Raw genomic sequence first — 17,290 nt, 5'->3', positions numbered from 1 at the left:
ATCCCCAAAGGGGCTTGCTGGAACCCTGAAAGTGGTGGCGATTCCACAAATGGCCTTTGACGCCCGGGATTCGCCCCCCGGAAAGTCTGACGTGATCGCCGGTCCCGTAAATGATGTGCCGGATAAGTCTCGCCAGAATACGACGAGCGCCGTTAACTAGGCAAAAGTCTTGGGATCCCCAAATGGCCATTGGGACCCAAGCATAGTAAGCCCCGAGCGGGCAAAGCCCTCAAGAATGGAGGCCATTTATCCCTTTGTGGAGAATGTTTAAAGTCTTGGTGGAGAAATACCAAGCAACAAGCCCTAGTTAAAATTAACGCACAAAATCGTTAGGCGTAATTCAATCACATGACGCGTGAAAAATAGCGCAGGATATAAGGTCGGCGAATGAATAAGGTGGAAGGCGAGTGCTTAGTCACTCAGGACGTTGAGTATTTTATTACTCCGGGCGTCGGGGCGTTTAAAGCTATGAATCCATTCTCAAGAATGTGGCGATTCGCGAAGTGATGACCGAACAATTTACGGCGAAAGCAATCATTCAACAAAAAAGGCGATATAAGAGTAATGGCGGAAGTTTGCTTATATATGGAGATGGCAGAAAAGTACATTACAGAAGGCGGTAAAGGCTAAGTAAAAATTAAAATTACATTAATCATTATTTCTTTCTTTTTCTCCTGTTTCTTCCTCTTCTTCTTCAGTGGCGGTCCAGAGGTGTTGGTCAATCAGGGGAGGATCATCGGGACCAACCAGTCCTTCAGTGGTGATCTCTTTCATTACCCCCATGGCGCTAAAGTCAAGGTTCGGGAACAAATGTTGGGCCTGGTCTTTGGCGAGGTAGAAGCCGCGCTCACGATTGTCATAGGCAATGTCAGCGGCTTGTTCCCTCGCCTCAGTGGCTTTGGCTTTCTCCATCGCCAGCTCGCCCTCTAGCTCTTTAATCTTTGCATGGTGGGAGGTAATGTCCGAATCTTTCGCGGCGAGAGCAGCGCCATGGACCTCGTCCGCCTTCTTGATTTCTTCAGATGCAGTTCGTACCGCAGCCTCCAGGTCAGCCTTCGCCGAAGCCAAAGACTCAGCAGATTTTTTCTCTTGCTCCGCCAGCGCCTTTCTCACTGACTCCAGCTCAACGCGTAATGCGTCGAGTTGCGACTCCTTAGCGGCCAGCGCCTCGCTTCTGGCAACCAAGTCCTTCTCAACTTGGGCTTTTTCCTTTTTGCAAACCTGGAGGCTTGCATCGAGACCATCCACTTCTTCCTTCATTAGTTCCAGATCGTTTTCCAGTTCGCCGATTTTGATTCCCGCCGTACCAATCAATTTGTCGGCCTGGACTTTTTCTTTTCCCGCTTGTTCCAACAGTTTGTCAAAGCGCTTCTTCTAGCCGGTGGTGTCTTCCTGGTGCTTGGCGTTCTCAGCCCTCAACCTCTCAGCTTCAGCGGCGGCGGCGGTGAACTTTTCAAACGCGTGGGCAAAGATGCACCCAGCGCGCAGGAGACAAGCAAGAGTCTCCTCCTTGGTCTCATTAATGCCTCGACTCAGAACTTCTTTTTCTATGGCGTCACGGTTGAGGCCGGTAAGTAAGAATTCTGAAGGTTCAATGGCGTTGGGAAGCATATTGTAATAGCTTGCTCAATCCGGGCTGCTTCCGAAGTAGTGGCAGCGTCAAGAGAGGATCTTTCCTCTTGATGAGGTGGGGAAGGCATTTGGCGCCCATCGTTCGTTGGGGGCGGGCTAGGAGGTGCGTCTTGGCGGAGGGGAGACTTGGGGGTTTCATTCTCTTTTTCTTTCTCCCCAGCAGGGGCACCGGAGGAAGCGGCAGCTTTTGTGGCATTGACGGCAACAAGTTTCTCAACAGCTGAGGGTTGAGAAATGTTGGCGGTTGTGTCAGCGGCTGGTGACTGATCACCAGAGGTTGTTGTGGCACCGGCGGGGACGGCTGTGGCGCCTACAGTAGTGGACTTGGCGGCGACTGCGGTGGCCGCGCCCGCGGTAGCGGAATTGGGGACTGGAACTGTGGTGGACTCGGTGGCCGTGGCGGTGGAGGCTTTAGCAACCTTTTTGCCTTTAGGCGCAGCGGCAGTAGTGGGCTGAGCGTCGGGGTTGGAGGAGCCGGCGGCAGAGGGGACTTTGACCAATTTCCTCCTTTTGGGGGCTTGGGCGCCCTCGGCTTGGTTCTCAGCACCGCCCTGTTTCTTCCCATCGCCCTCGTTGTTGAACTTTGGAGAAAAGCGAGCCATTTTCCTCTCACGAGCTTTCAAGAGCTCGGCGTTGGTGAAGTTCATATCTTCTGCAACAATAAAAAAAAAGAGAGGATCAATGACAACATAGAAGATGAAAAAGAAAATGTCGATGATAAAAGTAAGTTATGGATGACCTAGGTATTTAGGAGTCCTTGAGAGGCGAACGCCCTCAAGGACTGTTGAGCAGTCAAGGATGGGAAGTGGAGCAAGGAGATTCAGGAAGGCTTTGTCGTTGGCAGACAAAGATTCCTCTGAGGGATCGGTGATCCCGTTGGGCTTCTCCGTCCAGTAAAGAGGAAAAAGGGCAGTCCCGTCCCTGAGGGTGAAAGCCTCTGGATAGGCGGGATGAACCGCCACACGAAAGTACCTCCGGGCAAAGGAAGACTTCGCGTTGCTTTTATGGGGATACAAGCACTTCCGGCCGGCTCGGGCCTTTAAGGAGATCCATCCTCTATTTTTGATGTACTTGGAGTCAACATCATAGAGGTAGAAGAAGCTGGCGGGAGATGGGGCGGTGCCAATCGCGGCGCATAAAATTTCAAAACACCGGATGAAGGCCCAGGCGTTGGGGTGAAGTTGACAGGGAGCCGCGTTGATGTCGCGGAGGACGGTTTGGACAAAGGGCGAGAAAGGAAGCCTGACTCCAAGCTCGCCAAACATGTATTCGTACGCAAAGAAAAAGTGGGATCTCTTTACGTCGCCGTTGAGCTTATGAAGCCAGGGGCGGTCCTCGGAACTGCAGGTCCAAATCCTGAGTTTGGCGTTAAACTCATCATCGTCAGACAAACCACCCAGGGTGCTCACGAATTGCACGATGAGGTCACTGGAAGGGGAAGAGTGGTGAAGGTTTTTAATCGGTAAGGAGGGATCTCCGGGACCTCTAAGCGGAGGCCGCCGGCTGCGGTGGAGTCAGGGTCGCTCCCGGAAGAGGAAGAGGAGTGGTTAGGGGAGGGGTGATTAGGGGAGTTAGGGTTTGAAGCCATTTTAGACAGTGAAATGGGAAAAAGGAAAAGATGAGTATATATATGATGCAGAGATAAGAGCAGTAGGACTCACCGGAGAAGGATGTGAAGAGTGGGTAGCGGAAAGGGTGATAAGCGACGGCTCCAGAGCGGAAGTTGGCAGAGGGAGTTTGGTAAGCGATCAGGGAAGTGAAGAGAGGTCTCGGAAAGGGGTGATTGTAGGGAAGAAGGGTTTTTATAGGAAAAGGGGGAAAGCTGGAAGGGTGACGCGTGTTGGACGCGTGTGGAAGGTTGGAAGTCATGATGCTTTTTGGGAAGTGGGTCGCGTGTAATGGGGAGTTACTGTGCACGATGGGACAGTTATGAAAAGTGAAGTGACGGTTCCGGAGAAAGAGGAAAACTGATGTAATTGACGCGTCACATGGGGTAGTTAGGAATTTGAAAGGGTTTTGAAATAAGAGGAAGCGCGAAAGGCCTCGCCACCATAGGAACCAAACACCATCGCCTGACAAGTAACACCAGCATTAAAGTTTAGTCACTCGCCAGGGACTTTGTCAGCCGACGCTTGGGAGATCAGTACCCGATCATTGCTTGTCGCCTTTCTCGCCGGCGAACGATCGTTCACCTACTCCAACCAGTCGCCAGTACGGAACGGTCGTTCTCGCCGCTTGTGGACTTGTGAACTTGTGGACTAGCCGGTTTGGGTTGCTCGCCAAAACCAAAAAATGCTTGTTTCCTTTAGCTTACGCCGTGTTGGCGACGTAGTTACTCCTTTTTTTCAAGCCATGTTGGCAGCTTAGATCCCAGTGTGCTGTAGGTACATGTAAGGGCATTTAAAAGACATGCTTAGCTCTCATACTTCGAGCTCGGTGTCTTGTGGACTAGTGGACTGGGCGAGCCCCTAGAGGGGCAACTCCCAGTGTGTAGCCCGCCCCAAGGTGAGGGCCTGGCCTTAAGTTGGGCCTTAGCTTCGGAGGCCCAATTGGCCCAATAGGTAGTATCCAAACTCTATAAATAGGAGGTAGTTACTAATTGTAGGGGACTTTTGGCTCATTTTATGAAATTACGCATGAAATTCAGCATTCTCTCTCATTCTCATTCTCTCTCTAGCACAATTCTCCACACTCTAGGTACTATACCTATCCTCAATGTTCATTCCTAGAACAAGTGTAACACCCCGATTTCGGTGGCGTCACTTTAGTAACCAAAAATAAAATAAAGCGGAAAAGCAGGTATTTTTTTTCCTTTTTTTTTTTAAAATAAAAAGACTTGCCGAAATAAAGACTCAACCCCAATCGCGATTAACAGCGATTAATATACAATACAAGCACAGCCCTCGCTGCAACTAAAAACATCGTCACGAGTGTCCTCAAGTGACGGAAAGTAACATCAAGTAACTAAGGTGTTGCCCAGCGGCAGACAAGTGCGACTCATAAATGGAGTCATAAGTCTTATAAATACAGTCCTCCGAAAAGTAAGTCAGCCCAAAAAGGCTTCCAAAAAGACTTCTTACGTCCAACTACTCCATGCGATTCCCGTCTACGGAGAACCACACCGAAAGCAACCTGTCGGAAACTACCCTGTCCCAAAAGTACAAATGACGAATCAGAGCTATGACAGTAACAACCAACTCAAAAGACTCTAACCACCCATATCCCACACTACTATCATCGACTCTCCCTCGATCAGGCATGAAGTCCGCGTCCTCGTCGAAAGCTTCAGTAATAGTCATTTCGCTCCGGGTCTTTCCCGCACAACGAATCATCACGAACCGGCTGACGGACGCCTGGCAGCAGGCCGACCGCCCAAACACAAACATACAAACAAAGCCAAGGCGCTAGGGTCAACTTACAGAATACAATAGATATACAATCAACATGCGATAAAAGGGGTATATATATATGTTGTATATATACATATAAGTTCTGCATTGCCTACCCTAAGGTATATACATGGCATGTTATCTAATCTCTAGTAACAACACAATATTCAATATCTCAACAATTCAACAAATAACATAACGATGTTCACCAATATCAAATCATCAAAAACTCATAACGATGTTTATCAACATCAAATTATCAAGATCTCAACAAATATAGTTAGAGTGCATGTTATGTCAATGCAACGTCAATTCAAAAGGTTCCGGAAGAAATAGGCTGGGCACGATCGAGTCGGTCCTAGCACTGGCATTGTGTCGACCATAACCCTCGAGTGTCACTTACAACCTTGACATAGTCGGATCAGTCCTAACCCTGTGGGTCGACTTTTCCCTCCGCTATGCCTGACATCAACAGGTCGATCCTAACCATACGGTCGATCATATCCCCCATCGAATGCCCGAGTTACCCGAAGGCATGCTGTACCCGAAGGTATATATTGTACCCGAAAGCATATACTGTACCCGAAGGCATATAGATATACTGTACCCGAAGGTATATACTGTACCCGAAGGCATATAGATATACTGTACCCGAAGGTATATACTGTACCCGAAGGCATATAGATATACTGTACCCGAAGGCATATAGATATATTGTACCCGAAGGTATATACTGTACCCCGAAGGCATATAGATATACTGTACCCGAAGGTATATAGATATACTGTACCCGAAGGTATATACTGTACCCGAAGGCATATAAGGTCGTCATTGACCAAAAACTTGCTTAATCAGCAAAAGTGTTAGAGTTTATTAGCTCTACTGTACCCTAAGGTAAATGTCGATTCGGCGACAAAAGACAATTAATTATGAAAGGAGTGCAATCACCCTTGATGACTTCTTGAGTCATCTGACTCATCAAATTTCGATGGTCAAAAACTGCTCAGCGAGCGAAAAGTAACAATGTACTTGGAAACTTATAGTTCCCTGACTTATCCTTCAGATAGTCAAATAAATAAAATGCTCATCGAGCGAAAGAGTATAAGCATACTCAAAAACTTTTGAGCTTCCTCAAAACTTCGATTCGGCGACACTTCTCATTTTTCAAAATTAATATCCAAATCCTAGAAGTTCATTTGAGATCCTTAACATTTAGTTAAAAGAGTTTGAATGTTGTTTAAAGCATTATGGAATTTCTTATGAAAATATTTTCTTTCCAAAATTATAAGTTCAAAAGATCCCGATATCCCCAAAATCCCATGAGAAGGTCTTGAAACCACAAAAGAAGACAAGAGCATGAACCTCAGTTCGTCCTGTCGAAATAAACCTTTAAGAGTTCGCCACCAACGGGGCATAACTAACTGTTATTCCTCACATTTGGTTAGTCCACGAATAACCGATATAAGTTGCACAATATGGTCAGCATATTCCAATAATAATTGCATGTTCCAGAATAATGTGCACAAGTATTCACATAGCCTAAGATTAACCATTTAATCACTTAGCAAGTATGGCATGTGAATTAAGTAATTGCGGTAAAACATAACCCTGTCCTATCCACTAGGAAGCAGTAATACTGAAACCAGTAAACGGCCGAAGCCTCTCAAAAAACGGAGACACACGTCTCATATAAGTTCATTCGGCCGAAGCCTCCAGAAAACACTTTCCAATTCAAAGCGATAAACAATATCCAAGCAATATTCAATATCAAGCAATATTCAAGTCGAAGTTATCGACGCCTACAATACAAATAGCTAGTAAGTAAGTTGCCCTAACCTCGAGTTGTTCTAGTCTCGCGGTGCAGGTCTCGCACACAAGCTTGTTCAGTCAATCCCAAAGTTTCCACAATCGAACCTTTGAGCAAACAAAGCAATAATGAATCAAAACAAGTTGATACCGTCGAAACAATCCTAACTAATGTTCGACTAAGCTCAAGAAGCTTCAGAGTACCACATTTAGGCACGAATGGAAGGGCTTTCCCCGAATGGATGGGTTTTGACTCGATTCAAGTTTTGTACAAAAACACTTTATTCGCTAAAACGTGCATAACTCGAGCTACAGAACTCGGAATGATACGAAACCGGCGCCAAAATTTCGACAATTGAAAGAGCTACGCAATGGCTCAGGTCATAGAGACCCAAAAATTAGTTTTGGACACGGTACCCAAGCAAATAGGTTTCGGTCACTATGGAAAATAGGGTTTTCGAACTTTTTCTTCGATCTAAATCAATTCCTAGGTATTCTTAGGCGATATCTAGGCCAGGGAAACTCTCAGAAAAATTATCGGGTCGAAAATTGTCGCAGGGGTATTTTGGTCATTATTTTTAGCTCGGAAACTCAAAATCAGAATTTCGAAAAACAAATTAGATGAGCTCGATCCTAACGACATTTATAACAACTAATCCTACTAAAGCTAAGCTCAGTCGTGAATTTTCAGCTTAAAGAACGGAACTTTACCCAGAAATGGGTTTTTCCAACAGAAATTGATCCCGGCGGCATTTCGGCGACATTCAGCAGAAAACAACCGGATATTCACGCTCTAGAGCACGTAGGCAATAAGTTTAGACACTGAAATCAGCTTATTTGGACAGTTTTACAAAAAGCTCAAAACTTTGAGCACAGAAAGACATAGAGAAAAGCGACAGAATTGACGATCAGAAGTAAGGAATAGTATCAGTACCTCGATGTCTACGCGTAGCAACGAACGGAACGACGATCGGTCAAGATTTGGAAAAAAAATCACTTTTCCTCCTTTCCTCCAAGAGCTCTCGGCCGTGTGTGTGTGTTTTGGGATTTTTTTGTTTTTTTTCATTTTTCATACTATATATAGGAAATGGAAAATGCGGAAAAATGAGAATTTCGCGATTCTGATTTTTCCTACTGATTCCAACTTATTTTAGACACGATATTCTTCCCGCTGAATCTTCTAATTCTTCAAAGAAATATCAGTATGATTTTTTGGTTTTCGAGGCTTGTTTTTAATGTGTACCGGCTTAAAAATGCACTTTATGCACTTTATGGTTTTGACCTCGGATGCAGAAACTTCCTTATGAAGAAAGATTCTGAACGTCGATTAGAGTGGGCATGCGCGAATGAAATCTTTATTTGAAGCTCCGAATGGAAAAAGTCTTCATCGTCCGTCGATTTTAGGGTTTCTGAACTATTAGGGTTTCGGTTTCGGCAAACTTCCGAGTATTGGAAATTGACGTTCGTACATTCCAGGGTTTCGTATCGAAACGCTCGTTTTGAAAAGGAATAAGATAAAGTCTTATATTCCTCTAGAAGATTTTTGGAATTAGTTTCCATCGTGTATTAAAACTTAAACTAGCCATTTCTAGCGTTCTTGACCTAAGTTTAAGCGAATGCTAGTCATGTTATAACTTTTATCGACTCTGATACGATCCTTAGCCTTTTCCTGAACTTTCTCCTTCACAAATTAATTCCATTCCATAAACACTTGTTCAGGTTTTCCTTCACGTCACATTAAATTAATCGTGAAAAGGAATTTTATTCGGTTTATTCCAAACTTAAAAACTTGGGTCTCACAACAAGCGCCATGAAGGAAACATGAATGCAACAACTAGCGTCTGAAATAACCATTTGGTCCCTGCCACCTTCTTTTACGGTTCAGTATCTCATATTAGCTTTCATTTAGTATTTCATCGGCATTTTAATTAATTAATATTCGACTAATGTTTTTCAAACAGATTGATATAAATGAAAAGATGTCTATTTTGAATCTGAAGGCCAAATACAAATCTTGGATGCCTGCTTCCCCCGCCATCAAATATGTAAGATTTAACACAAATATAACCTGAATATAATATTTGTGAAACGATGATTCTTAGAATTGATTCGTTATGTAGATATACGTTCCGATACTGGATGTGTCAACGGATCACTGGTACTTAATGGTTGTATCAATTACTGACCGAGTCATTCATCATTTGGATTCCAATATTCAAGAACACCAAATAGAGGCGCAGAGGGAAACGATGACAATCTTGGTAGAAGCAACATTAAAACAATTGGTAAAATTATCAAAATATTGAATGGGCAGTGATTAACGTCTGTTTTTAAATTATTGTAGTGTAATGTAATTCGCCAACTTCTTACCCCGCCCGATTATCCTTCGGATTTTCTAGACAATGTATTTGACCAGGAGAAGTGGGAAATTACTGATGCTGCAGAGATTCCCGTTACTCGAAACAGGTTTCATTTTTTTTTCGCGGGTCTTGAAATGTTTTGTTTACCTGTTCCATTATATAAATTTCGACCGAATTCATTTTTTTATTTTCCAGGAACGACTCTGCCCTTCGCGTGTTGGATTGGATGGGTATGGAACATAAGTTTACTGTCAATATCCCTCCAAAGGTTAGTAAAACTATAGATGAAGCTTACCGTTATTAAATTTGTTATTATGTTAGTTCACTTATGGTGGTGACTAATTTGCAATATTGTATACCTAGATAAATGAACGGGCAGTTAGGATGCGACTCGCAACTGAAATATTCATAGGTAAGCACAACGAGCTTTGGACTGCACAATTGATGAATGATACAAAAATATTCTTTGCTCAACTACCCAAGGTCTAACAAAGTTGTCTTCGTATACGATGATCCTTATGTTACGTGGATCTGTGGTAAATGTGGTCATTTTGATTTTTCGTATACTTAAATTACTTTGACATGCTTAATGTAATGAATGGGGATCGTTTGTGCGCTCTGGTTTTAATAGAAGTCCTATACGGATTCCTTACCTTATTTTATATCTAAATCTCTGTTGTGCTTCAAATTATGGGGACCCAATTTATATCCAATTTTTTTTCCTATAAAAATATATAAAAAATCTTATGTGCATATCGGAAATAAATTTGACTTGGATTTTAGAATCAACTATGGCAGCTGAGATGTCTACTTCTTGATAATTGAACCTTTTTTGTTAGAAAAACCGGGACAAATTACACAATCGAATAAAACTTATATTTCTTAGAAAAAAATAAGTTCCCACAAAATAAATTATACAAATTATATAAACGAATAAAACTAATATTTCTTAGTATAAAATAAGGTCCCATTAAATAAACTTTTTTTTGGTACACGATAAAATAAAATATGTTAAATTTAAATGATTTTTTTCTTTTTATTAGAACAATCATGAATCATCTTAATTCCTATGGAATGTGATCACGCAATTGTTGCTTGTAATTTTCCAATATATTTCTGCATTGGAAATATATATCTTTGCATTAGAGATTATTATTTGACTTAATTTTAAAATTTTGTTTCTTTCTTAAAAAAATGACCAAGAAAAATTGATAAATGGTTTCTAAAAAAACAACAGAGGTTACAAACTGTCGATTAGAAGTCATTTTTGATAAGAACGTTACAAAAAATAAAAACTAATAATCACACTTGCGGTGCCCATTATAACCCACACCCCGTTCATTGATCACGCACGGGGCCCGATGTGTCCTTATCTATTTGCCCATTACCTTTCTTTTCTGATCACATTTTGAGTTTTCTAGAATGAGATGTGACAATAGGTAAGCAATGTGTTGTCACATCAACTCTATCACACCTACTTTATGTCTTTCAAACGTCGAGATCTTCAATATCTAATAAGATTATGCGAATATTGTATGTACACATATTGCTTATCTAAAGCCTTTACGCACTTCGGAAAGCGGTGTTGCACATGGGTCGACAAGACCTTTACGGCACCCATCACACTTATGGATCACGTCCTTATTCACCTTTATGTCACCTTGAAATAGAAATTTTCTATCTTTTTAAAATAGGGTACGTATGTTGCATACTTGCATATGATATTTTTGTATGGTTTTGTCTAAACCACTCTAGGTAAACATTGGATAAAATTACAATTGCTTAAGTCATTGAAAACCAACGATTTCCCAATTTTAACCCACGTGTGATGAACACCAACGATTTCCCAAGATTGATCTCAGCACATGTTGGTGATTGAACCCAGAAAATGTAGAAGTATTATTGATGAAGAACCCTAATCCCAAATTGGGAATTAGGGGAAAGATACATGAGACAGATGCCAAACACCCTCTCTAACCCTTAAATAAGCAACTTATCTAATGATGTTCTGCATTTCGTCATTACATTACATCAAAAGACTTCATAATAGACTTAGCCTACATAACGTAAGGAAAAGACTCAACACTTACATAACTTATCTATTTTGTTTGAATCCTTTTGGAATCAAACTTTCAACTTAGGAATTCAAAAAACAACTTTTTTCATCTTAAATCGACACCCGTAGGGATCAAGTTATTTATTTCAACAAGTAAATATTAAACTTGTTTATTTATTTCAGCACATGTTGGTGATTGAACCCAGAAAATGTAAAAGTATTATTGATGAAGAACCCTAATCCCAAATTGGGAATTAGGGGAAAGATACATGAGAGAGATGCCAAACACCCTCTCTAACCCTTAAACAAGCAACTTATCTAATGATGTTCTGCATTTCATCATTACATTACATCAAAAGACTTCATAATAGACTTAGCCTACATAACGTAAGGAAAAGACTCAACACTTACATAACTTATCTATTTTGTTTGAATCCTTTAGGAATCAAACTTTCAACTTACGAATTCAAAAAACAACTTTTTTCATCTTAAATCGACACCCGTAGGGTTCAAGTTATTTATTTCAAAAAGTAAATATTAAACTTGTTCATTTTCATATATTTCTTAATTTGTTGTATTTTTAAATTTTGCTTTCAGATATTTAATAAAATAAACAGGTAATTTGAAACAAATAAAACACGATTATATAAGAAAGTAAGATTTACATATATTATCATGTAAGCATTCCTGGGCACTTTCACTCTTTCACTGTGACCACTGACCAAGTCCGTGCTTTATTATTTGGTGCTATTGGATTAATTCATTGGCTGAATTCCCGCTGGAGGGGTGCTCGAGAGTACCTCGGCAGGATTCGAATCCCTATTTTATTTTCTTGTTCTTGCTCTCTGTAATTACCGTGGTTTGAGATACTCGTAATACAACTATAGTACAATTTTGCTTATAAAAAAACATATTTAACCTTTCATTATTTATATATTATTTTACTTTCCAAAAGATTTAAAAAATCCCAATGGAAATCACATTTAGGATCAACAACTAAAAGCTAAAATAAAAGTGATGGTTTTGTTAGGTTTACTGATAGTCATATTTGTACTCATGAATCGTATTTGTCGTGGTACCTTGGCATCAAATGGTACAATAATTCTGTTCGGCAATACTAACAAGAAGATAAACATGAGTTCAAAATTGAAGCAAACATTTGGTACATCAATCCTCTTCCTCAAACAAACGTAAAAGATAAAAAAGGGCTGAGATGTTTTCATGGATAGGATTTAACGCATTAAAGAGAGGAATAAAAACAAAAACAAGCAATAATAATGCAACAATGTCAAAATATATTCATATGTGATAAGGTTATCTTCTAATCAAGTTGTTTGCAAGAAACTCATTAAAGGAAGATGAATGACCACGATGGACAATCCGAAATGTACTGGAGTACGGAACCAAGATCACATTTGTCCTGGTTTCATTTATCCCAACTTGACAAAGTTTCCACGGATAAGGGTCGTTTATGTTGTAAGCATAAATTTTATCTCTGGTGGCAAAGATTAAGCAATCTCCATTGACAACAGTGTAGTGATTTCTTATCGGTTCCACGTACATAGAGAAGAGAGAAAAACTTTCACCGGACAGCCCTAGTTCATCCTTGGTAATATGAAGAATTTGAACCCAAGTAGCAATTACAGAAGTCGAGTCTGCACAAGTCCACACAGAGAACGAAGAGTTGATAAACCTTACGAGACATAGACACTCTCTCGAAGTCCATCTAGATCCCCATGTGTAAACCCCAAACTTCCCGTCGAAGGGTTCCTGGAGAACATCAATTGGAAGGTCCAACAGGACAGATGTATGATCATGGAGTGAGTAGGCCACTACGTATGGCAAATAGAAGCGATCAGATCCGAAGAAGCTGTATTCATAATTATCAGACATAAAATATAGCCAATTATTAACAATTGCTGGTTGACCAAGATTGACATTACGGTCGCCCAAACCCATGTTTGGGTTAATTACTTGCCAGTAGTCCCCTACAGGGTTGTACTCCTTTAAGACATAATAGTGTTTGAAAATCGAAGGGCCTCGGATCATTGAAAGCAAGCGGTAGTCATTGGCAGTCGGATTCGAAGATGGGATGATAATTATATTGAGAGTACCTTCAACATAGTAATTAGGGCACGGTGAGGTGAGGGGAGTCCATGAACTGGTTACAGGATCACAGATGAAATAACTGAATGGGTTTTTCCGCCTACAACGAACCACAACTAATCCATTCCACGATGAAATGATCTGGCCAGACTGTTCAATGAAATCCAAAAACTCCTTTGGAACGCCATCAGAAGGCCCGTTCTGTAATAAATGAAGTAGGTGAATCCCTGAATCATATATTATGTGAGAGACCGGAGACGTGAAGATATGCTGATCCCCAAGTGACAGCATATGACTTGCTTGTTCTGCACAAAATTTGGGGTTTGTGGTGTAGTCGAATAGTTTCCCTACACACTTAAACCTACATACAATGAAGGCCGGTAAAAGCTTGAACACGTTGGCCAGTTCATCAACCCAGGAGGTCATGCCTGGACTGAGCGGAACACAAAAGGAAGATGATTTCAACAGGAGAGGAAAATAAGAGGGATGAAGAACTATAGAAACGAGAGCAGAGTAGCAAAATTTTGATTGTCACAGGAATGTTTAAATAGGTGGTATGAACCAGAAACGAATAGCAAACGAACTAGATATAAACGCATGGGATAGATGTGCTAGTGTGATATGATCCGCAACATGCAACATTTATCATAAGGAAATATTACTATTATCATAAAATACTTTGTACTTTTTTTTATTACAAGAATAAAGTTTGGCCGACTAAGAGCATCTCCAATGAGATTGCTTAAATCCAGTTGGCAACATAAGCTACGTTGCTTATTTTTTAGCACCACTGAAGCAACATGACGTGGCAGTTGGGTTGCTTAAATTTAAGCAACGGTTGCTTATTTTCTCTCTCCTTACTTTTTGACTAAAAATTCATATTTTCTCTTTCATTCATGTGCTTGTATAGTGTCATTACCTTGAAATAATATAAATATAAGAGGTATAATGGGACCCAACTAAAAGTAAACTAAGCAACCGTGGTTGGAGCGAATTCTGCTTGGGTTGCTTAAATCCTATGTGTCAGTCTGTACCCACCGAAATCGTTTTTAAGCAACCAAACTAGCAACATGTTTTTGTTCACTCATACTAGTGTTATTTACTCTCATATTAGATTCAATTAAGGTTACTTGAGCATGAATGTACGATAGTGTGATCATATGTGAAGACTTTGAACATTACTATGAGCTTAGGAAACGTGTATTTCTAATAGATTTCAGTAGCCACAATTACCTTTATTAAATTGGATAGTCAACATTTCATCTTTGTTGAAATGTTGACAAGATGAAATGTTGACTATTCATGATACTAATGGTAATTATTTACTCTAATGTTTAGGGTTTAGGGATATATTACTTATATGACACATCTCATGTTGTTGAATTATAAGTTTTTATGTCATTCAAATACAAACATTGTTCATTCCCAAAACCGGATACCAATACATTCGATAGTTTAGTGTGGTATATTAAAGAATAACTAGGTTATGAGATTTTTCACTTACAATAATAGGCTAACTTTACAGTGATTTGTTTTCAAACTTAGCCAAAGGGGTTAAGATTAATTATGCATGTGATTAGACAAAAAATAATCTTGACCCTAAAATTTATTACACATTAGTTTATCCTTCCTATGATTTTATCCCAAGTCGTAAACTCAACCTAGTTATTTTATCTTTTCATCCTTTTATTATTACGGGAACACTGTAGCCTTGCCGCAAAGGAATAGTAGCCGTGCCGTTGAAATACCATTACCATGGCTACGAGCTCAAGCGTTAAATTTTAAATTATTATATTTATTAACTGCACCACCAAAAAAGTCAGTTCAAAAGTGAAACACTGCAGATGAAACTACAATAATGCAAACGTGCATCATGAAAACACGTGCCGCGCTTGCTGTTGTGTATTTCGAAGGGTGCCGGGAAAGGTTATGTATGTCATAGTAAGCGCGTGACCATATAGCGTGACCATATAGATGTACGTCGCTCACAGTGCCTGACGCAAGTTGACCTCGATAACTGCGTCTGACGTACCGCAAGAAATTAATTACCGTGAAGAACAATACGTGACTACGTGTGATACGATTAGCTCGCCCCCGTCGGCTGAAGTAAATCTGAATTGGATTAGCTTGAAAAGTTAAAGTTGATTTTGACCCATGAAGGAGATGGGTGCCGTGAAGTAAAGCTGTTTTGTTGACATAAAGGAGATAGGTTGAAAGCTTCGTCTGACATAAAGCAAAAGATCATGATAAGTTACGGCTACCTATGTCACTTGATCATCAACTAGCCTCGGGTTTCATTCTATTCAAGATATATAAAAAAAAATCAGATGTTAAAATATAATTATTTTTAGTTGTCGCGCACCTATTATAACCTGTCTCCCTCACAGCACTACACCTCACCATAACATGACTGACCTAATGTGGACGACTTTTAAAGTGGTCTAATTTTAGAGCACTTTTTTTAACCTGCTATAATTGGTAAATCCGTAAATACATTTTTCTTAAGAAATTTAATATATGACAAATTTTTAAACATATTTGTATTTTAAAAGAATGTGTTGACCTACTATACCCGGTTAAAGTAGGAGGTATAAAATTACACTATCTAAAAATGGTGAATATTAGAAAGAAAAGTTTTGTATGGAGGATATGTTTCTCTACGTTATACAGAAAGTGCATGAGTTTATCAATTAATGTCATAATTTAACTTAAACACAATTATTATAAATGAGTTATATGAAGAAAAAAAATATAAGTCATTGGTCAGCTATTTGAATACAATATGAAATGAGGCATATATGTGAAATAATGAGAAAAAAATGCTTAGAATGTATTAAAAACAATAAATAGGGAACCAAAAAAAAGTTAAAACTAGATGTGCTTTGAAACGGATGTATCAGGTGTTTACCTTGTCAAAACAGGGTTTGGATCCTCTCCATCCATGTTCCCTCCATCCTCTCTCCATCCAAATCTGGGCCATTGATTTTGAAATTTAAAGGCTTGGATCTATTTAAGAAGAGAGAGAAAAAATGAATTGTATTTAAAGGCTTGAATCAATTTAAGAAGAGAGAGAAAACATGAATTAATCCTCACCTTTAAAATTTAAAATCGATGGCTCAGATTTTGGATGGAGAGGGGATGGAGAGAAGTTGGATGGAGAGGAACCAAATCCGTCAAAACATGTCCTTGTTTCAAGTAGTCGCATAGATATGGCACAGGAAAGTAATTTTAACCCATTGGGAGTCCCTTTTCTGAGCCGGTTTTATAGCTATTGGATAAATCAAATCTTATGAGGTGACAAGTTGGTAGCTGCAAGTCAATCACGTTCATGTCATTGGCTTCATTTAGGAAAGTCTCCTTCTGTTCATGCAGTGTGTAAATTATTACTCACTCTGTTTAAAGAGTTGATTAATTAACAAATATTTGATTGAAATACCAACTCTCACTATCTTCTTTGTATAAGAAGTTTATACAAAGAAGAAAAGAAATCTTATTATTGGTTAAGTAGATTGTGAGAGTTGGATAGACTTTGTTAATAAGAGTGATATTTACAACTTTAATTTATTATTAAGGACCGATGAAATATGATATTAAATAATGATATATAATCATGAAACAGAGAAAATAATCATTGTTTTTACAAACCAAGTTATGTTTTTGAAATATAGTACAAATTATAGTATTATCTACTTATAGTATGAAACTGAGTATTTTGGTATTATGACATTAGGCAGAGAAGTGGAAGTCACCAAGAACGATAGAACAAGAGCAAAGTGTCCTTTATGGAAGGCAAAAGAAGCTCCTCCTCCAACATAGACAACGAGGATATCACAATGTAAGCACATTCACTACCATTTATTACTTTCACATGAAAAAAATGGGTTTGTGTATATGAAATGTTAGTATGTTGTCTGTGGTGGGGGACGGGTAAGACAAATGTT

General features: G+C 39.8%; 2 protein-coding genes across 2 annotated transcripts; both read right to left on the bottom strand.

Annotated features, from left to right (window-relative positions):
- Positions 1 to 1,374: 1,374 nt before the first annotated feature.
- LOC130743591 (probable endo-1,3(4)-beta-glucanase AFLA_105200) lies at positions 1,375 to 2,279 on the bottom strand. Its single transcript, XM_057595833.1, has 2 exons — positions 1,623 to 2,279; positions 1,375 to 1,449 (listed from the first exon to the last, which is right to left on the bottom strand). The coding sequence occupies exons 1-2, from the start codon at positions 2,277 to 2,279 to the stop codon at positions 1,375 to 1,377; spliced, it is 732 nt and encodes a 243-aa protein (XP_057451816.1).
- Positions 2,280 to 12,557: 10,278 nt separating this feature from the next.
- LOC130743590 (uncharacterized) lies at positions 12,558 to 13,775 on the bottom strand. The gene has a single exon (XM_057595832.1). The coding sequence runs from the start codon at positions 13,773 to 13,775 to the stop codon at positions 12,558 to 12,560; it is 1,218 nt and encodes a 405-aa protein (XP_057451815.1).
- Positions 13,776 to 17,290: the final 3,515 nt, after the last annotated feature.

The sequence above is a fragment of the Lotus japonicus genome, chromosome 3 (assembly GCF_012489685.1).
Source record: "Lotus japonicus ecotype B-129 chromosome 3, LjGifu_v1.2".
Taxonomy (NCBI): domain Eukaryota; kingdom Viridiplantae; phylum Streptophyta; class Magnoliopsida; order Fabales; family Fabaceae; genus Lotus; species Lotus japonicus.
The sequence above is the reverse complement of the archived record's forward strand: the minus strand, read 5'-3'. Positions and strand labels throughout refer to the sequence as shown.

Coding starts and splice junctions, on each gene's coding strand:
- LOC130743591 (XM_057595833.1), bottom strand. CDS start 2,279: ATGAACTTCACCAACGCCGAGCTCTTGAAAGCTCGTGAGAGGAAAATG. Junction 1,450..1,622: donor AAGCAGCCCGGATTGAGCAA/GCTATTACAATA, acceptor GCGTTTGAAAAG/TTCACCGCCGCCGCCGCTGA.
- LOC130743590 (XM_057595832.1), bottom strand. CDS start 13,775: ATGACCTCCTGGGTTGATGAACTGGCCAACGTGTTCAAGCTTTTACCG.